General features: G+C 47.2%; 1 protein-coding gene across 4 annotated transcripts in view; it reads right to left on the bottom strand.

The window, feature by feature from the left end:
• Positions 1-24,651, bottom strand: part of sumf1 (sulfatase modifying factor 1) — a 244,552-nt gene that overhangs the window by 18,174 nt on the left and 201,727 nt on the right. For all 4 annotated transcript variants that reach the window (XM_038810755.1, XM_038810753.1, XM_038810754.1 and 1 more), the window contains one exon: positions 2,512-2,571. In XM_038810755.1, the coding sequence (XP_038666683.1) occupies positions 2,512-2,571 (60 nt within the window). The remainder of the gene's footprint in view (positions 1-2,511; positions 2,572-24,651) is intronic.

The raw sequence follows: 24,651 nt of genomic DNA on the forward strand, positions 1-24,651 counted from the left end.
GATCCATAACCAAGTCTGCCACATCACCAAATCTAGAATTGCCTGTTCCCCAGTGGGCTCTTCCACAAGCTGCTCCAAAAAAAATCTTAAACATTCCACAAATTCCTTTTCTTGGGATCCACTACCAACCTGATTTTCCCAGTCCAACTGCATATTGAAGTCCCCCAGGAGTATTGTGATATTGCCTTTTTTACATACTTTCTCTATCTCCTGATTTATTTTCTGTCCCACATCCTGACTACTGCCAGGGGGTCTGTACATAACTCCCATCAGGGTCTTTTTACCTTTATGATTCCTCAACTCGACCCACAGAGATTCTATGCCTTCTGATCCTATATAGCTCCTTGCTATTGATTTAACTTCAATCCTGACTAAACAATGCAAACCCCCCCCCCAACCTTTACCTGTCCTTTTGATAGGACACATGTCCTTGTATACTGAGATCCCAGCCCTGATCCCCTTGCAGCCACATCCCTGTGATGCCCACATCGTCGTACTGGCCAATTTCAATGTGCGCAACCAGCTCATTTACCTTGTTCTGTATACTGCATGCATTCAGGTACAATACCCTCAGCCCTGCATTGACCACCTCCCTTCTCACACTTGCCACCTTTTTTGCTCTGCATGAGGGTGATGTTGTTCTCTTATTTTTGTTCTCTATTTCCTCTGCTAAGCTAACGCTCTGGTTCCCACCCCCCCCTGCCATATTAGTTTAAATCCTCCCGAGTGACACTAGCAAACCTCCCAGCCAGGATATTGGTGCCCCTCGAGTTTAGATGCAACCCATCATTCTAGTACAGGTACAAAGGTTGTGGTGGTTGAAGGTCAATCATCATAGGCCCAAGACATCACTGCAGGGGTTCCTCAGGATAGCATTCTACGCCCAACCATCTTCATCGGCTTCAACCTTCCTTCCATCAGAAGAGGGGGGGATATGCGCTGATGATTGAACAAAGTTCAGTTCCATCTGCAACTTCCCAGATACTGTAAGTCCATGCCCACATACAGCAGAAACTGGACAATATTCGGACTAAACTGGTAAGTGGCAAGTAACATTCCAACCACACATGTGCCAGACAATGACCAGGGGAAAGAGAATTTGAACATCTCCCGTTGATGTTCAATGGCAGTACCATCACCAAATTCCTCATCATCAAACTCCTGAGGATTACTATTGACCAGAAACTGAACTCATCCTACCCGTGTGTGCGTGGGTTTCCTCCGGGTGCTCCGGTTTCCTCCCACAGTCCAAAGATGTGCAGGTTAGGTGGATTGGCCATGATAAATTGCCCTTAGTGTCCAAAATTGCCCTTAGTGTTGGGTGGGGTTACTGGGTTATGGGGTTACTGGGTTATGGGGATAGGGTGGAGGTGTTAACCCTGGGTAGGGTGCTCTTTCCAGGAGCCGGTGCAGACACGATGGGCCGAATGGCCTCCTTCTGCACTGTAAATTCTATGTAAACCGGACCAGTCATACAAATACTGTGGTTACAAGAGTGAGTCAGATACAGGGGATTCTATGATGTGGTGATATTGTCACTGGACTAATAATCCAGAGACTCAGGGCAATGCTCAGGGTCCCGGGTTCAAATCCCACCAAAACTCTGAAATTAAAAGTCTAATGACCATGAAAATTACCATGAAAACATTGTTGATTATCATCGAACTTTAGGATTTAGAAAAGGAAATCTGTCGTCCTTACCTGGTCTGGCATACATGTGACTCCAGATCCTCAGTAATATTGCACTTACGGATAGACAATAAATGCTGGCCCACATCCCATGAATGAATTAAAAGCAAACTTACCTCCTGACTCCCCAAAGTCTGTCCGCCATCTACAAGGCACAAATTTAGAGTCTGATGGAATATACTTTCCACTTGCTTAGTTGGATGCAGCTCCCACAATACTGAAGAAGTTCAACACCATCCAGCTCAACACCAATGCAGCCCACTTGTTCAGCACTCCATCCACCACTTTAAATATTAACTCCTGCTGCTACTGACACCCAGTGGAAACAGTGTGTACCATTGCAGCAAGTCACTATGGTTCCTTAGGGACCACCTGCCAACTCCATGACTGCTACCATCTAGAAGGACAAGGGCCAGCAGTTGCATGGGAACACCATCACCTCTAAGTTCCTTTCCAAGCCATGCACCATCCTGATTTGGAACTATATCGCTGTTCCTTCACTGTTGCTGGATCAAAATTCAGGAAGTCCCTCTCTGACAGCACTGTGGATGTACCTACACCGCGTGGATTACAACGATTCAAGGCAGCAGCTCACTACTACCTTCTCAAGGGCAGTAAGGGATGGGCAACAAATGTTGGCCAAGCCAGTGATACCCAAATCCCATGAATAAATGCAAACAAAATTAATCTAGCTTTCACTTCTACATGCTGACTGAACTACTGTGCCTTATTAGGATCTTTCTTTTTGTATCAGATTTAGGACTGGCCTTTCTTTCATACTTAACAGTGTTTTGCAGGTCCGGCAAAAAACTTAAAATTTACCTTGTGGCACATGTAGGATCCACCCTTCTTCACCTTGTCTGTTCCTGAGGGAGGTCCGATCTGCAGAAAGAACATTGAATTGCATAGTCAGTGTACCTATCCTGGAACAGCAGTGTGTCTATTTCATTGTGCTGTTGTACTGTTTCTTTCAAAGGTTTTTGTTTGCAGCTCTATGTTTGGAGACAACTGGCAACATGTGACAAACTCCTTGGAATATAAATAAATGAGAGCATGAAGAAGGAACAAGATGGCTGCCTGGAGAGAAATAATTGCTACTTTTGTTGCTTTTTCCTGACTTCCACAGTGTTTAATGTCCCTTGCTTGAATCCATATCCAACAGTGACAATAAAAAACTGTTAGAATTTATTTTAGCTGTACTTAAAAACCTAAACTCAGTCAGCATGTTCCACAGCTTACTTGCTGTTGTGAAGATTACAGCCTATACCGACTACACAGGATACTAGCGTTGTCAAACACAGGGTTGTGAAGATGTGTGTGTGTGCGCAACAATGAGGAAAACCTGACACTGCCAATCAGGAGCTGTATTTAATACTGTACAGTAGTAGAATGATTAGTCCCCAGGGGTACGCCCTGCAACATCATTACTGTCACCTCACTCCTAGCATATACTGCACACAACAGCCTAGTGATATTAACTGCAACTAATCTAAAAGACTTGGGCCAGGTTGCAGAGGTGTCACGTAAATTAATGATGCTCACAATATTGAGGTTCTGAAGCTGCGTGACAGTGCTCTGGTATTGCCTCTTGTTTTCACCATCTTTTCAAAGATTCAGAATAGTATCAAATCATTAACGTGCCTCTCAATATTTCCTCACCGATGAGGAATTTATTTCACAAAATAAACCTTGTTGCAAGGTCAGTTAGAGCTGAGGAAGGAGCACCTACCCATAATGCTTCATAGCTGGTGACATGGGAGCATATGGATGAGAGCCATGGAGACCTGGTAACCTCCGCTGTCTTGTATTTACCTTTCTGCCTGAAGAAATCTTGCGAACAGAAGGTAAAGCATATCATTTCAAGTCATGTCAGAGAAGGAAGGGGCTGATTATTCCAAGGTCCTATGTACCAATTTTAACATCAATATATTATAGTTCAGAATACGTAAGTTACCTAAACAGCCTACTGCGTTAGTTAGAACATAGAACATAGAACGATACAGCGCAGTACAGGCCCTTCGGCCCTCGATGTTGCACCGACATGGAAAAAAAAAACTAAAGGCCATCTAACCTACACTATGCCCTTATCATCCATATGCTTATCCAATAAATTTTTAAATACCCTCAATGTTGGCGAGTTCACTACTGTTGCAGTTATTTGTTCAAATTTTATTCACTGACTATCCTCCCTTTGTTTATTGGATTTGTGTAAATTATATGCTGTTTTATGTAAATTTATGAACTTGTGACAAGTTATTAAAGCTCACTTTGATTTTGAATCTAATTAATTGTGGATGGTTTACATTTTCTGTGTGAAGCTTTAGTTTAAAAGAGATGTGACTACAGGAAAGGGACTACAAGATGAAGCACGGCACCTTAATTTAAGCATTGCCCTTTTCTGTTGTTTGTATTAATCTAATATTTGTTTGCTCTTTTGTGGTGATCTGTCACTTTAGATCTCTCCTTTGAGTTGGAGTTTGAGTTGACTGATGAGAGTTACAAGGTTTATTAGTGAGTAAAACAATTGGAAGTTACAGTAAATGGACTCTGGGCCTTTCCTGGCTGCTGATCAAGAGGCAGCTGAACGAGCAGATCGCAACTTTACACTAGTGCTCCACTCTAACCAACCTGTGGCTGAACGCTACCAGCTCAGGTGCTGCGCGTTTGGCAGTTGGGCCAGTTTGCCAAGCGACAGGTTTTCCATTCGAACTGCTCGCTCAATGCCTAGGCCTTCCATACAGGCCTGGCAGGGTCCCATTTGGAAGCAGAGAGCCAGATAGAATTTGGCTCGGAAAGGTATTTAGGGTTATTGAATCCAAGCGGAAGGTGGAGTTAAGGTTCAGGCTTGAAGAACTGAATGCTCATTCCTGTTTATACCGGGAAGGCAAGTGTTTGCAGAGATGGGGAAATGATTGAAATGAAATGATCTCCCACGAAGCAAGAAGTTATTTTTATAATATCTAAATTGGAGGAACGTGGTACATAATATATAAAGGTTCCTCATTAACCAGTTCAATGTTTGGAACTCAATCGGCGCATCTTCAGATAGTCACTAACAGCTTGTTATGAAACTGGCAGCATATACTCCTTTCCACAAGTATTGGCAGATATCCCAAACCTTATTGAAAGCCAGTGAAAACAGTAGAATGCAGACATTTCATCCAACAAACACGTCAGTCCTGGTGATTACCACTGGTTTATGAAGCATTATACTGCCAATCTGTAGCACTATCAGAAGAGGGTTGAATACCTGTGCAGGTCTTCAGGTGGCAGCATGTAGATGGAGGTCGCATGTTAGGTGGTTCCTGCTAGAGTCTCTGGTTTCAGGGGCAGTTTGTGAATGAGCTGGTGGGGGAAGTTATAAGGAAGGTGTGAAATGTCGAAGACCCAGAAGAAGGGTGCTGGAAAGAAGGGGGCGAGCGAAAGTCCGCCATCGAGTGAGTCTGTGAGTCCTGTGGGAAGAAAGATGGCGGGTGCTGGGTCATTATGTGGGGGGTGTGGGGTCCCTCCCCCCACAGTGGAAACTCTGACTAAGGTGATGTTGGGGGAGTTCGAGAGGCTGTTCACCAAGCATATGGAGGTTCTGCGCAGGAGATGATTACTGCGATGACAGAGTGGGTCAAGGAAGCGCTTGTCTCGGTAAAAACGGCCGAAGCCTAAAGCGAATGAGCCATCAAGGGCAGTTATAATCTGCTTCCACAAGTTCCCCATGAAGGAGAAGGTCTTGAGCTGGGCGAAGATGAGGTGAGAGGTGAAGTGGGAAGGCATTGGTATACAAATAAACCAAGACCTGACGGCAGAAGCTGGTGAGAAGGTGGGTGGCCTTTGAACGGGTGAAGGCAGCATTGTATATGAAATGAAATGAAATGAAAATTGCTTATTGTCACAAGTAGGCTTCAAATGAAGTTACTGTGAAAAGCCCCTAGTCGCCACATTCCGGCACCTGTTCGGGGAGGCTGTGACGGGAATCAAACCGTGTTGCTGGCCTGCTTGGTCTGCTTTCAAAGCCAGTGATTTAGCCCTGTGCTAAAGCAGCAGAGTGAGATTTGGAGTGGTCTACTCAGTGAAGTTGAGAGTGACGCACAACTCAAGGGATTTTTATTTAGAGACGGTGGATTGACAGAGGCGTTCGTGAAAAAATAAAATAAAAATAATTAATCTTTATTGTCACAAGTAGGCTTACATTAACACTACAATGACGTTACTGTGAAAAGCCCTAGTTGCCACATTCCGGCACCTGTTCAGGGCCACAGAGGGGGAATTCAGAATTCTCAGCTGGTACAGGAATTGAACCCGCGCTGCTGGCCTTGTTCTGTAACACAAACCAGCCGTCTAGCCCACTGAGCTAAACCAGCCCCAAAGTGGAAGGACTGGGACTGAGATGAGAGCTGGGATTTGGAATTGGTTTGTGGGGACGGGGATTGTGTTTTTTTTTATGGAGAGTTTTCTATTTGATTTTAGTATTGTTTTTTTCTATCTTGAATGGGGAAGTGGGTTGTTTACATTTGTTCACAGGTATTTTGCATTTTAATTTTATTCCTTTTTTCTGTGGTTAGGTTTTGTATTGTTCTTTAATATGAGGGAGGTGGGCGATTGTTCGGGTATGTGAGGAGGGAATAGGAGGATAGGGTGGTGCTGGCAAGGCCCACCGCACTAGCAAACGTAGGTGGCTAGTGAACGGGCTTGTAGTGGGGGGAGGGTCGCGGTAGTGGGGGGAGGGACCTGGTCGAACAGGTTTCGGTGGGCCTGGGAGGTGTGAAAGGTGAGGGGAGGGGATTAATACTGCGAGACATGTTTGCAAGAGGAAGTGATGAGGGGATTCTGGGAGGGGAGGGGTTCGACGGTAACAAAAAGTTGGTGCAGGCCTGGCCAGAGGGGCAGGGCCCGGGTTATGATGATGGTGGATTTGGGGGGGGGGGGGGGGGGGGGGGGCGGAATGAGAGACCCATGGTCAGAACAGTAAAGTGGAACATGAGGGGGTTAGGGGGGCCAGTGAAGTGATTGAGAGTTTTCACACACTTGGTGTTTAAAAGCTGATGTGATGCTGCAGGAGATACCTTTGAGGGTGAAGGGTCAGGTGAGGCTTAGGAAAGGCTGGGAGAGTCAGGTGTTTCATTCGGGGTTTGAAGGGCTTGGGGGGTAGCGATATTGGTGGGCAAGAGAGTGAGGTTCCAGATGGAGAAAATGGAGACTGACATGGTGGTGACTGGTGTGTTAAAGCGGAGGTTGGTGGCACTGTGGCAAGCGTATATGGCCACAATTGGGACAATGCGGGGTTTGTGAAGAGGGCGTTGGGTGTCATCCTAGATTTGGATACCCATGAGAGCTAACATAGTGTTGGAACCGAAGGTGGAGAGGTCCCAGCCGCGCTCGCTGACCCAGTTTTGTGGTGGGGGCGGGAATTCAAGGATTGACTTCTTTGTGGTGGGAAAGGCACTGTTGGCTGGAGTTCAGAGGTCAGAGTACTCGCCAATTGTCATCTCGTATGACGCTTCGCATTGGATGAATGTGGTTTTGGAGAAGTGGGCAGCCCAGAGTCCAGCGTAGAGAATGGATATGGGGTTATTGGCGGACTGGAGCTTCTGTAACAAGATAGGGAAAGTGATCGAGGAGTCTGTGAGTGTTTAATTGCATGGGGAAGATTCGCAGTCAGTGGTCTGGGAGGCTCTGAAGGCGGTGGTGAGGGGTGAGGTGATCTCGTATAAGGCTAAGGTGAATAGGGCAGAGAGGGAGGAACGGCAACGACTGATGGAAGAGATTCTGGAGGTGGATGGAGGTACTCAGGGGACCCAGATCTTGGTCTTCTGGCAAAGAGGAAGGAGTTGCAGGCGAGGTTTGACCTATTGCCAAAGGGAAAGTGGTGTATCAGCTGAGAAGGGTGAGGGGAGCTGACTGTGAGCATGGGGAGAAGGCAGGGCATGCGTTGACAGCTCAGCTCCGGAGGGAAGTCGATGCGAGGGAGATGGTTCCAGTGCGGGATAAGGTGGTGGCTCCAGAACAGATTAATAAAGAATTCAAGGAGTTCTACAGGGACCTGTATAGGTTGGAGCCACCGGAGGTGGAGCGGGAGATGAAAGAATTTCTGGATGGGCTGGAGAGTCCAAGATTGGGACAGAGGGCAGAGTTAGGGAAGCCGATGGGGAGCAGGAGGTGAAGGTGGCGATTGAGAAGATGCAGGCAGGGGAGGCAGCGGGGCCCGATGGGTTTCCGGTCGAATTTTAGAAAAGATTTAAGGACAAGCTGGCGCTGTTGATGGTGGGAATGTTTGAGGACGTGATGGGTAAGGTTGTCTTGCCATGAACAATGGGGCAGGCTTCCATCTCGTTGTTGTTAAAGAAGGACAATGATCCGGTGGAGAGTGGGTCGGAAAGGCCCATATCTCTGCTGAATGTAGATGCCAAGATATTGGCAAAGGTGTTGGTGTTAAGATTGGAAAAGAGCCTCCCAAAGATGATCGGGGGTCAGGCGGAGTTCGTAAAGGGAAGACAGTTGTCCACAAATGTGAGGAGATTGTTGAACATTATACTTTCTCCGGCAGAGGGGGGGTGGGAGATGGAGGTGTTGGTGACGTTAGATGCGGAGAAGACGTTTGATCGGCTGGAGTGGAGTTAGAATCATATAGAATCATAGAATTTACAGTGCAGAAGGAGGCCATTTGGCCCATAGAGTCTGCACCGGCATCTGGAAAGAGCACCCTACCCAAGCTCACACATCCACCCTATCCCCATAACCGAGTAACCCCACCCAACACTAAGGGCAATTTTAGACACTAAGGACAATTTAGCATGGCCAGTCCACCTAACATGCACATCTTTGCACAGTGGGAGGAAACTGGAGCACCCGGAGGAAACCCACGCACACACAGGGAGAACATGCAGACTCCCCACAGACAGTGACCCAAGCCGGGAATCAAACCTCGGACCCTGGAGCTGTGAAGCAATTGTGCTAACCACTATGCTACCGTGCTGAGTTATTTGGTGGTGGTACTGGAGAAATGTGAGATTGGACCGAAATTTGTGGGGGGTGTAGCACAAACCATATGAACTCATGGTAGTTTGCATTACATCGGGGTACGAGGCAGGGATGCCCCATGTCCCGCCATCTGTTTGCATTGGCTATAGAGCCCTTGACTGTTAAGCTAACAGTGTTGGTGCTGTGGAAGAGGATAATGAATGGGGGGGGGGGGGGGGGGCAAGGTGGAACATAGGATGTCCTTATATGCAGATGATTTGTTGCATTCGTAGCCGAGCACTTTGGTGGGGAGTATAATGGGGTTGCTCCAGAGATTTGGGACGTTTTCAGGGTATCATAGAATCATAGAATTTACAATGCAGAAGGAGGCCATTCGGCCCATCGAGTCTGCACCGGCTCCTGGAAAGAGCGCCCTACCCAAGGTTAACACCTCCACCCTATCCCCATAACCCAGTAACCCCATAACCCAACACTAAGGGCAATTTTGGACACTAAGGGCAATTTATCATGGCCAATCCACCTAACCTGCACATCTTTGGACTGTGGGAGGAAACCGGAGCACCCGGAGGAAACCCACGCACACACGGGGAGGATGTGCAGACTCCACACAGACAGTGACCCAAGCCGGAATCGAACCTGGGGCCCTGGAGCTGTTAAGCGATTGTGCTATCCACAATGCTACTGTGCTGCCCCCAACATGTACAGTATGCTCTGATTGCCGCCAGGTTCATGGACTGGGGGAGGAGGGGGAAGTGGGAACGGGACAGACAGCTCATCCCACCCCCCTGGCTGAACTGTGGTCCCAGAACCAAGCCCAACCCCAACGTCCATCCAAACCCCCTCCCTGCACCCCATCTGTGGCCAGCCCAGACCTGCCCACACCTCAGTCCCTTCTTTTTTTAAATAAATTTAGAGTACCCAATTCATTTTTTCCAATTAAGGGGTACTTTAGCATGGCCAATCCACCTACCCTGCATATCTTTTGGGCTGTGGGGGCGAAACACACGCAAACATGGGGAGAATGTGCAAACTCCACATAGACAGTGACCCAGAGCTGGGATCGAACCAGGGGCCTCGGCGCTGTGAGGCAGCAGCACTAACCACTGTGCCACCGTGCTGCCCTCCCTCACTACACAGTACAAACTGAATTTTGGGAAAAGTGAGTATTTTGTGGTCTCCCCTCCCAGTGGGAGCAGGGGTGGGGGGGCTGCCATTCTGCCTGGTGGTGGCTCATTTTAGGTATTTGGGGGTACAGGTGGCCCAGGGCTTTGGAAATTTATCTTCACTAATTTGCTGGGGATGGTGAAGGCTGATTTGCTGAGGTGGGAACATCTCCCTCTGTCGCTGGCAGGCCGGGTGCAGGCAGTAAAATCGACTGTTTTGCCACGATTCCTGTTCTTGTTTCAATGTCTACCTGCCTTTTTGCCAAAGGCGTTTTTCAGGGAGGTGGACTGGTTGATCTCCTTGCTTATTTGGGCGGAGAAGGTGACCAGGATTAGGAGGGTAATACTGCCGAGGGGATAGCAGGTGTGTGTGTGGGGCAGGGGCGGGGGGGGGGGGGGGGGGGGGGGGGGGGGGGGGGTTACGCCTGCCAAATTTGAAGTATTACTATTGGGCGCCAAATGCAGAGAAGGGCGGGGCTGGAGCAGGGAGGGTGAGGCTATGTGGATGAGGATGGAGGTGGAATCTTGCAGGGGATCGGGGTTGTGGGTGCTGACAACAGCACATCTCCCAATGGCCCCAGGCAAGTATTCGACGAGTCCGGAGGTGGCGGCCACGTTGAAGGTTTGGAGGCAGTTTAGATAGCACTTTAGGTTGGGAGCTGGATCAGGGGGGATGCCGATTAGGGTTCTCGCTGGGGAAGATGGGGAGAGAGGGGTATTAAGGAAATGAAGGATTTGTTCCTGGGAGGGCGATCTGCAAATTTGGAGGTGTTGGACGAGAGGTTTGGGTTGGCGTGGGGTGAAAGTTTCAGATATATACAGATGTAAAAATAAAAATTGCTTATTGTCACGAGTAGGCTTCAATGAAGTTACTGTGAAAAGCCCCTAGTCGCCACATTCCGGCGCCTGTTCGGGGAGGCTGGTACGGGAATTCGGAACTTTGCGAAGAACGTCTTTCCAACCTTCCCAATCGTACCTGCCTCCTCATTGTTGGAGAGATGGGTTGTCTCGGCGATTTATGGGAGGAATTTGGAAGAGGATGGGGAGTCCTGGGGGGGCGGGGGGGGGGGGGGGGGGCGGCGTTGGGGGAAGTGGGAGGAACAGTTGGCCGTAGTGCTGGAGGAGGGTCTGTGGTGTGAGGTGTTGCAGAGGGTAAACGCCTTGACTTTGTGTGCAAGGCTGGGGCTGATAGAGCTAAAGTTAGTGGATAGGATACACCTTACAAAATCAAGGATGAAACGGCAGTTCGAAGGGGTGGATGATGTTGTGAGCTGTGTGGGAGGGGCCCTGCAAACCACATGCATATTGTTTTGGTTCTGCCCGAAGCTGGAAACATTTTGGAGGATGGTGTTCAGCACCATTTCAGGGGTTTTACATTTGGACTTTGAGCCCTGTCCCCTAGAAGCCATATTCAGGGTGTTGGACTGGCCTGAGTTGCAGGTGGGTTCGGGCAAATGTTTTTGCCTCGCTGACTGCTCGTAGGTGGGTCTTATTGGGGTGGAGTCAGCTTCTCTACCCTGTGCCTCGGCGTGGCAGGGAGACTTGCTGGAGTTTCCGATCCTGGAGAAGTGAAGTTTGCACTGAGGGGGGGCGAGTGATGGGTTATACAATTGTTGGGGTTTGTTCATTATGCATTTTCGTGAGTTGGTTACCATTGACTGTTGAGGGGCGGGGCGGGGGGGGGGGGGGGATTGGGGGGCTGTGACGGTTTGGTGGGGTTGTTTTGTATTGTAAAATTGTTGAAAATTTGCTGAATAAAAATACTTTTAATCAAATACCTGTGCAGAATCAGAGCTTCCCAAAACTGAGATGTAAGAACAATGCAAAGATTTAAATGGTCAAAAAATGTAAATTTTCCCATTATTTATAGCATTACATATATATGTCTGGAAAAACTGTAAGATTATGAGACTTAAGGGACTGAGAAGGTTAAATTTGGAAGGGAACAATTTTACAACTGCATTCCTTGGAAACAAATAAAATTGAGCAGTGATCTGATTGAAGTGTTTGTGAAGAGGAGCTGATACGGCAGATACAGAGAAACTATTTCCTCTGGTGGAGATATAATCTTAAAATTAGAGCTGGCCATATTCAGCGGTAAAATCAAGAAGCATTTCTTCCACACAAAGAACGAGGCAAATCTGGAACCTCACACCTTCATAGAATATTCAAACACATTGATTTCTTCAAGCTTGAAATCAATAGTTCTTTGCTGGATAAAATTATAAGGGATATAGAATAACTTGAGGGGTTGAGGCCTCCACATGTTCCAATGTTTTTAAGAGCCTTACAGATTGCAAATCAGTAGAGGGCAGATTTTAAAAATTGCATTTGCATGCACGCACAATTCAGGGTATGCGCCAGGGTTGCCTGAATTTCTGTCTTTGCTTCAGTATAGATGAAATACCGAGGGCTTAAAATGAAGTTGCTTCTTCCATAATACAAAATGATGGACTCAAAATATTCCATTTGAGAGAACTATGTTGGATTGCTCGTCACTACTTAGCAAATACACTTTTCCCTTCGCTCGGGTTGGGGGGGGGGGGGGGGGGGGGGGCAGTATAACTAATGGAAAGAAGCATTGCTCTGATACTTGGAACAGCCCAGCTTGTCATCAACGTGTTCACCACTCACAATGAGTAAACACCTCTTTTCTACCTTGCTGTTGTGTGGTTGATGTTTAACCTCACATTAACTTAAACATATTCTTTGCTCGCCTTCAAATAAACGTTCAAAGGAGGCCAGAGAGAAACATTCCTTAGTTCAGGTTACAACTCCAAAGTTGATGCACTAAGCTCCTTGCACAGTTGAAAGATGCATTGCGGGTAAAACATTCAATCTCAAAAGAAGCACTTCAAGACCACATACTTGGATAACAGCAGTAAGGTCCCATGCTAACATGAGCTGGTGCCAATCAGATAATCGCAGAAATCAAGACATGGCAAACTACGGCCAATAATCCACTAATTGGAGCTGGTTGGGTGCAAACTCTCACTAGTGAACATTGCAAAATTAACTATTCAGTAAAGGCTCATGCATTCACACAAAGAGACTGCTGCAGTCTCTTACAGATACACAAATTGCTAAGAGTTGCAGCAGAGGTTAAGTCTCTAGACTACAAAACACACTGAGCAGTAGGGTTCAGTTCGAAATAGATAACATTGATAAGCAAATAAGTTACTTTCAACTTTACAGAAGCTGGCTTAGAACACAGGTTGGTCCTGTGAGCAGGTCTGGCCTCCATATTGTAAAAAGGATATAGAAGCACTTGGATGAAGTGCAAAAAATACTTACAAGGAGGATACCAGAGCTGAAATAATATACTCATCAAGAAAGACTGAAGGTCGAGAAAGGACAGGAGGATGACGAGAGGAAGGGCAGGTTGTGTGGTGGAAAGGAACAGAAAAAGTTGGAGTTTTCCCATTTTTGTGTATTGAAGAGATTTGATTTTTCCTGGTTTGTGGAGGTCTCTGTTGCTTTTGTCAGTGAACGATCATGTTGCTAACGAATCATCTAAAACGCACTCAACTTGAATGTTTTTGTGGTGCCCAACCGGTTTCCAGCTCCAAAAGATTGGATATCTTCACACTGAGCTATTCTACTCTACCTGCTCTGGGTCTCGTCAGCCTCCCTTTCTACTGGTCATAGGGGAAGTGCAATGAGGATTCACCAGACTAATCCCTGGGATGGCGGGATAATCCTACGAGAAGAGATTAAGGGGACTGGGACTGTATTCTCTAAAGCAGGTTTGTTCAACACACAGATTGTGGCCCCCGAAGCCATTCATTTTGGCCTCTGCAGCCATTGTTAAAAATCAGTAAGAAGACTTACATGAAGAGATTTCATGAAGGTTAAAGTCCAACATGTTTGTTTCAAACACTAGCTTTCGGAGCACTGCTCCTTCCTCAGGTGAATGACATAATTGTTAAAAATGACAGCTAAATGAAGGTGAGTATCCTGCAAGGGGCTGCTCCTCTCATCACAGGTTGTTTCATCCCCAGCAGCAAATGTGGGAGAGAATTAGCTGTGATTTGGCGAGCAGCAGCGGCAACGGGTATGCTGGAAAAAACAAGTTTTCATGGGTGGGGGCGGGGAGGAAGGGCTACGGGAAGGGGGGACGGAGGGGTCATGGGAAAGGAAAGGAAGGGCCGCAGGGAGGGGGAGGAGGGAGGAGAGAAGAGGGGCCGTAAGGAGAGGGAAGGAGGGGCTGCGGTGGATGGAAGGGGCCGTAGGAGAAGGGCACTGGAGGGAGCAGGAAGGTCCATGGGAGGGAGGGGGGGGGGGCTGCGGGGGGCGGGTGTGGGTAGTGTCATGAGAAGGTGGTATTTGAATTAATGGTTGCTAAGATGTTCACTGTATGTTTTAAAAAGGTTAACTTGAGTTCATAGAATAAACATTGTTTTACTTTAAAAAATACTTTTCCATTTCTGCTGTACCACACCTGTAGACTGGGCCGTGTGCTCCCCTCACCACAATCTATCAAAAGTTGTGGGTCAGGGTAACTCCATGATACACTTTGGGGTTCTCTAAATCCTGGCCCATAGCAAATTGGTGGCTCGTCCGGGATAAAAGTCTATCTATTGGATTGGCTGAGTGAACTTAAAGACAGTGAGGGGTGAGCATATTGTGGTTGCTTTTCAGGTGTGGTATTCTAGTTTAAGTAGGGATTGTGTTGTGGACAATGGCTCTTTCAGAGGCTCAGACGTTCATGGGGTGGAGACGGTCACTTAAGGAGAGAGACTAAAAGCAGACTGTTAGATTTGGCAAAAACATTGCAGTTAACATTACCTGACAAAATGCGAAAAGATGAGGTAATTATGACGGTGGCTAAGCAATCAAAGATGCCTGAGATACAGTTTGATTCATTGGAAATGGCAAAAATTCAGTTACAAATTCAACAAATGGAACATGAGAAAGAATTAAAGCAGCTTGAATACAAAAGAGATAGGAAAATGAAAGAGAGAGGAAAAAGAAAGAAAGGGACATATAGATTAGGGAAAAAGATAAAGAGAGAGAGTTTGAACTTCAGAAGATGGCCATGAAACATGACAGTCAGTTAAAATTGGCAGGCATAAAGAAAACGTACAGTTGGATGATAGTGAGGAGGGTAGTGAGAAAGAGCGTCATAGTCGAAGGCTTGGTGGGGATCTATTTAAATATGTACAAGCATTGCCAAGGTTTGATGAGAATGAGGTAGAAGCCTTTTTCATTTAATTTGAGAAGGTAGCTAAACAAATGAAATGGCCACAGGACATGTGGTATTGCTGATTCAAACAAAGCTGGTAGATAGGGCTAATGACGTGCTTGCATCGCATCACTATCAGAGGAGGTATCTGAGATGTATGAGGAGGTGAAAAAATCCATCTTAGGTGCATATGAACTAGTGCCTGAAGCATACAGACAAATGTTTAGAAATTTAAGGAAAGAATTTGGTCAAACATACATGGAGTTTGAAAGGCTCAAACAGAGTAATTTTGATAGGTGGTTAAGGGCTTTGAAAATAGACCAAATGTATGAAGCTCTCAGAGAAATTATACTTTTGGAGGAGTTTAAAAATTCAATTCCTGATGTAGTGAGAACTCATGTGGAAGAGCAGAGGGTTTAAAACTGCGAGATTAGCAGCAGAAATGGCAGATGATTATGAATTTTTAAAGTTGCCTGAGATACAGTTTGACTCATTGGAAATGGCATCAGTTTCAACCTGTGAGGGATAGAAACTGGGGACATGAGAAATACTCAAGTGGTAAAGGTAAAGATGATCTGATGGGAGATAATAAGGACAGTATACCTTAGATTAAAAAAGAAACCAAGGACGGTGGAAAAGAAATGAAAAGTTTCAAATGTTTTCCCTGTAATAAACTAGGCCATGTAAAGTCACAGTGTTGGTGGTTGAAGAAAAGCACTGGGAAGGCTGATGTGGTAAAACAGGATAAGACAGTGGGGTTTCAGCGGTGAAGGAAAGCCCAAGTGAAGCGAAGGAGGTGAAAAAGGTTGTACAGCCTGATCAAGAGGTGATTGATAAGAAGGTGCTAGATCTCTTTAAAGAATTTACTTGTGTGGGTAAAGTTTACTCATGTGTATCAGGAGGAGCAGTAAAGAAGTCTCAATTTTCAGAGATACGGGAGCTAGTCAATCGTTAATGGTAAGAGATGAGGAGTTACGTAGTTTGGAAAGAATGTTGCCAGAAAAGGTGGTAATATGTGGAATTCAGGGTGAGAGGAGTAGTGTTCCATTATATAACGTAAGGTTGGAAAGTCCAGTGAAGAGTGATGAAGTGGTAGTAAGAGTAATAGAGAAACTATCTTGTCCAGGAATACAGTTTATCTTGGGTAATATAGCTGGATCGCAGGGGGAAGTGATGCCTACTGTGGTTGATAAGCCAGTGGAAAATCAGATAACAAGTGTTGGAGGACATATATCCTGGGATTTTTCCGGATTGTGTAGTAACAAGTTCGCAAAGTCACAGGTTAAGACAAGAGGAGAAATCAAAGAGTGAAGATGAAGTGGAAGTGCAATTATCAGAAACGATTTTTGATCAGATAGTTGAAAAAGAACAAGAACAGGTGGAGGATGAAGCGGATATTTTTAGTTCAGGAAAATTGGCGGAGTTACAACAGAAAGATGTAGAAATAAACCGTATGTATCAGAAAGCATTCACAGAAGAGGAATCTGAGTGTATACCAGAGTTTTATTACCGTACAAGTGATGTCTTGATGAGAAAATGGGGACCTTTACATATGCAGGCGGATGAAAAGTGGGCAGATGTTCATCAAGTAGTATTGTCGGTAGGGTATAATAAGATGTTGCGAGTTGAACATGAGGTACCAGTGGGAGGTCATTTGGGAATAAGGAAAACTCAAGCTAAAATACAAAAACATTTTTATTGGCCTGGACTACATAAAGATGTAGTTAAATTTTGTCAATCATGTCGCACATGTCAAGTGATAGGAAAACCTCAAGCAGTGATAAAACCAGTGCCCTTAATACCCATTCCATCATTTGAGGAACCTTTTACAAGGGTCCTAATTGATTGCGTAGGACCACTTCCTAAAATAAAAAGTGGGAATCAATATCTTTTGACGATAATGGATGTGTCTACTCGGTTTCCAGAGGCCATTCCAGTACGTAATATTACAGCTAAAAAGATTGTGGAGGAGTTACTTAAATTCTTTACTAGATATGGACTACCCACAGAAATACAATCGGATCAAGGATCAAATTTTACCTCACGGTTATTCAAAGAAGTTGTGGGTAGCTTAGGAATAAAACAATTTAAATCTACTGCGTACCATCCAGAATTGCAGGGATTGTTAGAAAGGTGGCATCAGACATTAAAGACAATGTTGAGGGCTTATTTCAAGATTTTCCAGAGGATTGGGATAAAGGAATTCCATTCGTACTGTTTGCAATTAAGGATGCACCCAATGAGTCAACCAAATTCAGTCCTTTTGAACTAATTTTTGGTCATGAGGTAAGAGGACCACTTAAATTGATTAAGGAAAAATTGGTGAGTGGGAAAACGGAACTTAAATTTTTGGATTACGTGCCAAATTTTAGGGAACAATTAAATAGAGCAGGTGAATTGACTAGATAACATTTGAAAGTTGCACGAAATGTGATGAAATGGGTCGCGGACAAGAAATCCAAAGTTCGTAGTTTTGCCAGTGGAGATAAAGTTTTAGCATTGTTACTGGTGAAATGAAATGAAAATCGCTTATTGTCACGAGTAGGCTTCAATGAAGTTACTGTGAAAAGCCCCTAGTCGCCACATTCCGGTGCCTGTCCAGGGAGGCTGGTACGGGAATCGAACCGTGCTGCTGGCCTGCTTTAAAAGCCAGCGGTTTAGCCCAGTGAGCTAGTAGGTGAATCTTTAAAAGCAAGGTTTTGTGGACCTTATCAGATTGAAAGGAAATTAAGTGAGGTGAATTATGTGGTAAAAACACCAGATAGAAGGAAGACTCACTGAGTGTGTCATGTGAATATGCTTAAAAGGTACTTTGAAAGGGAAGAAGAGAAAAAGGAGGTTTTAACGATTCTAACTCAAAGCAACAAACCAAATCCAAATGACTGTGAATTCGACATACCTCAAATTAAATTGGAAAATGAGGCTGTTCTTAAAAATTGGGATAAATTGTTGAGTTACCTTCCAGAGGAAAAACGGACTGACCTGCAAGAGTTATTGATATCACATGGGCAAGTTTGTAAAGATAAATTGGGAAGTACTAAAATGGCTATACATGATGTTGATGTGGGAAATGCTGTTCCAATCAAACAACATCCATACAGACTTAACCTTTAAAATTGGCACAGGTTAACAAAGAGATTGAGAGTATGCTTAAAAATGGCTTAATTGAAGTGGGTTGCAGCCAATGGAGCTCACCCATAGTGATGGTACCAAAACCAGACGGTACCCAAAGGTTGTGTGTGGATTATAGAAAGGTCAATGCAGTTACAAAACGGACTCTTATCCTATCCCACTTTTGGAGGATTGCATTGAAAAAGTGGGACAATCAGCTTTTATTCCTAATTGGATTTAAAGGTTACTGGCAGGTACCTTTATCTGAAAGGGCGAAGGAGATTTCAGCTTTTGTGACTCCAGATGGTATATACCAATTCAAAGTTATGCTATTTGGCATGAAAAATGCCCCAGCCACATTTCAACGGTTAACTAACAAAGTTGTTTTAGAATAGCCCAATTAAAGCCCAAGTCACTTTCCTTGGCCATACAATCGGGCAGGGTCGAATGGTCACATGGGATGTGAAACCAAAAGTTATTGAGGAGTTTTCAATACCCTCAAGACGAAGGGAAATAATGCGATTTCTTGGCATGAGTGGATTTGATCGAACATTTGTGCAAACGTTTTGTAGCGTGATTGCTCCACTGATGGACTTACTGAAGAAGTGTAAAAAATTTCAGTGGAAAGCGGACTTTCAACAGGCATTTGACTGCCTGAAAGCTGTGATAACCAATGCTCTTGTGTTGGAGAATTACAAGGGACGCTGTGATCAGATTGAACTAAAGTATCTGACTTTAAAGAGAAATGCCGAGGCGTAGAGAAATGGATGGATCGTGCAGAGACCTTCTTGTTCAAAGAGACCGTCAATCGAGAAGGATTCCAGTTGGAGGAAGAAGAACAAAAAAAAATGGACTACATTATTATACCTGTTTGCGTGTGTTGTTTTTTGAAACAAAAAAGTATATTTACTGTGTGCATTTCTTAAAGGATAGTGAAAAGGTTAAAAATAAAACCATCTTGAAGTTGATGGTTTATTTTTTTTTTCTTGCGGGGAGATGTCATGAGAATGTCACTTTAAGAAATGTTTGGCTACCATAGCGGAGTACACGGAGAACAACCAAAACGGGGAGGTCTCATCCTCCACGTTCTGGGAAGCGCTTTCGGCCGTACTAAGAGGGGAAATCATTGCCTTCAAAGCGCAAAGAGATAGGGAGGAAAGGGTGGCTAGGCAGAAGCTGGTCGACTCCATACTGGAGGTAGACCGTAAATACTCCGAGGCCCCGACTGTAGAGCTCCTGGCGGAGAGAAAAGAACTACAAAGGAACTTTGACCTGCTCTCCACCAGGAAAGCAGTGCACCAACTCCGCCAGGCGCGCGGGACCCTGTACGAACACGGAGACAAAGCCAGCCGCCTGTTGGCACACCAGCTGAGAAAGCAGGCAGCCACCAGAGAAATTGCGCAAATCAGGGATACCAGAGGCACGTTGGAAACAGAACCAGAGAGGATTAACAAAACCTTCAAGGCCTTCTACCAAGAGCTGTACACCTCAGAGCCCCCAACGGGGAAGGCTGGGATGAACCGGTTCCTTGATGGACTGGACATACCAGTCGTGGGAGAGGGCAGAAAACGGGACCTGGAAGCACCACTAGCACTGGGAGAGATCATGGACAGCATTAGCTCCATGCAGACGGGGAAGGTGCCGGGACCAGACGGATTCCCGGCGGACTTCTACAAAAAATTTGCGACTGCGCTGGCCCCGCACCTGCAGGAGATGTTCACAGACTCGCTAGCTAGGGGCACACTGCCACCCACGTTAGCACAGGCCTCAATCTCGCTGATGCCTAAGAAAGACAAAGACCCAACGGAATGTGGGTCATACAGACCCATATCTCTGCTGAACGCAGACGCCAAAATACTGGCCAAAATCCTAGCCAAAAGGCTAGAAGACTGTGTACCTGAGGTGTTCACAGAGGACCAGATGGGCTTCGTCAAAGGTAGACAGCTTACCTCGAACATCAGGCGCCTGCTGAACGTGATAATGACCCCCTCCGGGGAGAGAACACAAGAGGTGATCGTCTCCCTGGACGCAGAAAAGGCCTTCGACAGAGTCGAATGGAAATACCTCATAGAGGTACTAGAGCGGTTCGGGCTTGGAACAGGGTTCACCGCTTGGGTAAAGCTCCTATACAACGCTCCCATGGCGAGTGTACGGACCAACAATACCAACTCCCAATACTTCCAGCTGCACAGGGGCACCAGACAAGGATGCCCACTGTCCCCGCTGCTGTTCGCACTAGCAATCGAACCGCTAGGAATCGCGCTCAGGGCAGCAAAAATTGGAGGGGGATCCGAAGGGGAGGCAGAGAGCACAGAGTCTCACTCTATGCAGATGATCTGATCCTCTACATCTCGGACCCACAAAGCAGCATGGACGGAATCATCACGCTCCTGAAAGAGTTTGGAGCCTTCTCGGGCTACAAACTCAACATGAACAAAAAGCGAGATCTTCCCAGTGCACCCGCAGGGGGGGGGGGGGGGGGGGGGGGGGGGGGGGGGGGGGGGGGGGGGGGGGGGGCAGCTCTAAAGGGGCTGCCGTTCAAACAAGCCCGACACAAATTCCGCTACCTGGGGATCCAAATAGCCCATGACTGGAAAGGGATCCACAAATGGAACCGCACCAGCCTGACGGAGGAAGTAAAAAAGGACCTGCAAAGATGGAATACACTCCCACTCTCCCTCGCGGGGAGAGTCCAGACGATCAAAATGAACGTACTGCCCAGGTTCCTCTTCCTGTTTAGATCCATTCCGATCTACATCCCCAAGGCCTTTTTCAAAATGCTGGACAAACTTATCATGGCGTTCGTATGGGGGGGTAAAAATGCTAGGATCCCAAAGAAGGTCCTACAAAAACCAAAATCCAGGGGGGGGCTAGCCCTCCCGAATCTACAATTCTACCACTGGGCGGCAACAGCCGAGCGAGTAAGGGGATGGATCCAGGAGCCAGAAGCCGAGTGGGTGCGTGTGGAGGAGGCCTCCTGCATGGGGACCTCCCTCCGGGCCCTCGCCACGGCAGCACTCTCATCCCCACCCAAAAAACACTCCAGCAGCCCAGTGGTGACAGCCACCCTCCAATCCTGGAACCAACTGCGGCAGCAATTTGGCCTGACCAAAATGTCGGACAAGACTCCCATCTGCAACAACCATAGGTTCACACCAGCACTGACTGAAGCCACCTTCAAAAGGTGGAGGCACGACGGGAGGACACTGACAGTCAGGGACCTATACATGGACGGCAGGATCGCAACACTGGACGAACTGACAGAGAAATTTCGGCTAGCTGGGGGGAACGAGCTACGGTACCTGCAGCTCAAAAACTTCCTACGAAAGGAGACAAGGACGTACCCACAACCGCCACGACAGACACTACTGGAAGACCTACTGGACGCAAGTATCCTAGAGAAAGGGAACTGTAGCGACATGTATGACCGACTGGTAGAAAGGGACGGCACCGTACTGGACGCAACAAGAATGAAATGGGAGGACGACCTGGGGATTGAGATAGGGTGGGGACTCTGGAGTGAAGCACTGCATAGGGTCAACTCCACCTCCACGTGCGCAAGGCTCAGCCTGACGCAACTAAAAGTGGTACATAGAGCCCACTTAACAAGAAACCGTATGAGTAGGTTCTTCCCGGAGGTGGAGGACAGATGTGAACGGTGCCAAAGAGGCCCGGCCAACCACGCCCACATGTTCTGGTCTTTCCCCAGACTTGTGGAGTACTGGACAGCCTTCTTCGAGGCTATGTCCAAAGTGGTGGGGGTAAGGGTGGAGCCATGCCCGATAGCGGCGGTCTTCGGGGTTTCAGACCAGCCAGATCTATTCCTGGGGAGGAGGGCGGACGCCCTTGCCTTTGCCTCCCTGATCGCCCGCCGTAGAATCCTGTTTGGCTGGCGGTCAGCAGCACCGCCCAGAGCTGCAGACTGGCTGTCCGACCTCTCGGAATCTCTCCAAATGGAGAAAATCAAATTCGCCACCCGAGGGTCGGACGACGGCTTCCACAGAACGTGGGAGCCATTCATGCAATTGTTCCGGGACCTGTTTGTGGCCAACGTACAAGAGGAAGAATAGTCGGGTGGCCAAGAATCAGGGGGAAATGAACGGGAATCGGGGGGAAGGTAGCCGGGGGGGGCTACGGGTTCGTTATGGGGGTTTGATGGCTAGCTAAGGCCCAAAACCAAACTGTAAATAAATGCCTATAAACATGTACCTCGGCCATATTGGGGAATGTAAAATATGTATGCCGGCTAAAGGGGGCGTTGTTATCACAGTTGTTATTACGAAGATGCTTACCTGTAAATATACATGTTAATTTTTGCGTGTTTTTTTTTCTCTCTCTCTAATATGTTGTTATTTGTTCAATATAAAATATGAAAACTCAATAAAAAACATTAAAAAAAAGAAATGTTTGGCTGCTCATGTTACTGCCGTGATGTCAGAGTGTGGGTGGAGCTGAGCTCTGGCTCTGCTTTTTAGTTTCACTTTGAGAAAAGCTTGAGTGTGTGTGTTTTTTTTGGTTTTGTTTTCTGCTGTTCTCTCTGCCATGAAAAGACTATGGGCGCGATTCTCCGCTCCCCACACCGGGTGGGAGAATCGTGAGAGGGCCCCCCCGACTAATTTCACGACCCCCTGGCGCCCCCCGCAATTCTCCCACCCCCCGCTCGGAAGAATCTCCGCTCGCCGTTTTTCACGGCGACCGCCGATTCTCCGACCCGGATGGGCCGAGCGGCCTGCCGTTCGCGACCGTTTCACGACAGCGGAAACGACACGTGGTCGCTGCCGTCGTGAAATCGCCGTGAGATGCCCGTTTTGGGGCTTATAGGGGGCCTGGTGGGGAATGAGCACCACGACTGTGCTCGGGAGGGGACAGGCCCGCGATCGGTGCCCACCAATCGTCGGGCTGGCGTCTCAATCGGACGCACTATTTCCCCTCCGCCGCCCCGTCTTGCGGGACGGCTGAGGGGAAAGACGGCCACCGCGCATGCGCGGGTTCAAGCTGTCAGCCGTTGTGATGTCAGCCGCGCATGCGCGGGCTGGAGCCGGCCAACCTGCGTATGTGCGGCTGACATCACATAGGCGCCGCCGTCGCATCACTCTCGGTGCGCCGCCCGGCGGCTGAGAGTTACGGAGCGCCGCTCCTAGCCCCGCCGGGAGGGGAGAATAGGGGGCGAGGAGCGGCCTCCGAGGCCGTCGTGAAACTCGGCCGAGTTCACGACAGCCCTCCCGATTTTTCCCGGGAGCAGAGAATTCCACCCTATCTCTTGATCATTTTGTGAATTCGGAATTATAAATGTTTTCAGTAGTGACTTTAACCTGATGTGCTCCTGTTAATGGTTATGTTTTTTGTAAGTCTTCTGGATGTTAAAAGGACAGTGTAAGCATTACTTAGTGTTGTATTCTTTGGGGGTTGTATTTGAATTAATGGTTGCTGAGATGTTCACTGTTTGTTTTAAAAAGGTTAACGTGAGTTCATAGAATAAACATTGTTTTGCTTTAAAAATTACTGTTCCATTTCTGCTGTACTACACCTGTAGAATGGGCCATGTACTCCCCATACCACAATCTATTAAAAGTTTTGGTCAGGTAAACTCCATGATACACTTTGGGGTTCTCTAAACCCTGGCCCATAACAGCAGTGAGGGTGGGGAGGGAGGATGGGCGCGAGGGCCCACAGGACGAGGGGCTTCTGGGGCCACGGGAAGAATGAGTGGCAGCAGGGGGAAGGTGCGCAGGTGGAAGAAGTGCGTCACGGGTGCGATGGGAGGAAGGATAGGCAGTGGGGGCAATGGTGAGGGGCAGAAGTAAGAAAAAGCTGCAGAGGACCACGGAACACAGAGCCTGCAGGGGCCCGCCGCTGAAATGCTGGCTGCAAAGCCTGGAGAGAAACTTCAGAGCCAGGGTCACGGGTGGTGGGGAAATGCTGGTTGATGCGAGTGAGCGAGTGCGTGTACGAAAGTGGGACATGCGCTGCCCGTGATTCTGCGGGGTGGGGGGGGGGGGGGGGGGGGGGGAGATCCGTGCTGGAGGCCACCTCATTGAAGTGTACAGAGCTCTTCCAGGGATGGACAGGGTAGATGCAGGTTGGTTACTTCCCTTGTTTGCCGGGGTGGGGGTGGAGCAAAACCGGGAGACACGGCCTCAGTTAAATGGTGAGCCATTTCTAAGATATGAGGAATTTCTTCAGCATGTGGAGAATTTTTGGAATTTTCTACCTAAGGGCTGTGGATGTTGAAAACAGAGGTTGATAAGTTTTCTAGATACCAATGACATCAAGGGATACGGAGATAGTGTTCAAATCAGCCGTTGATGTAGAAGATCAGTCATGATCTCATTGAATGGCGGTGGGGATTGAGAGGCAGAACAGCTGACTCCTGCTGCTATGTTCACCTTTCCTGATAAGTGTATTATTTCTGGTAGAATCATTATAAATCTTTGTGGGAGGTTTCAGTTTGCAAATTGGCTCCTGCGTTTCCTACATAATAATAGTGATTAAAGGTACACAATTACCAGTTAAACACTTTTGAGATATCCT

The sequence above is a fragment of the Scyliorhinus canicula genome, chromosome 11 (assembly GCF_902713615.1).
Source record: "Scyliorhinus canicula chromosome 11, sScyCan1.1, whole genome shotgun sequence".
Classification (NCBI taxonomy): domain Eukaryota; kingdom Metazoa; phylum Chordata; class Chondrichthyes; order Carcharhiniformes; family Scyliorhinidae; genus Scyliorhinus; species Scyliorhinus canicula.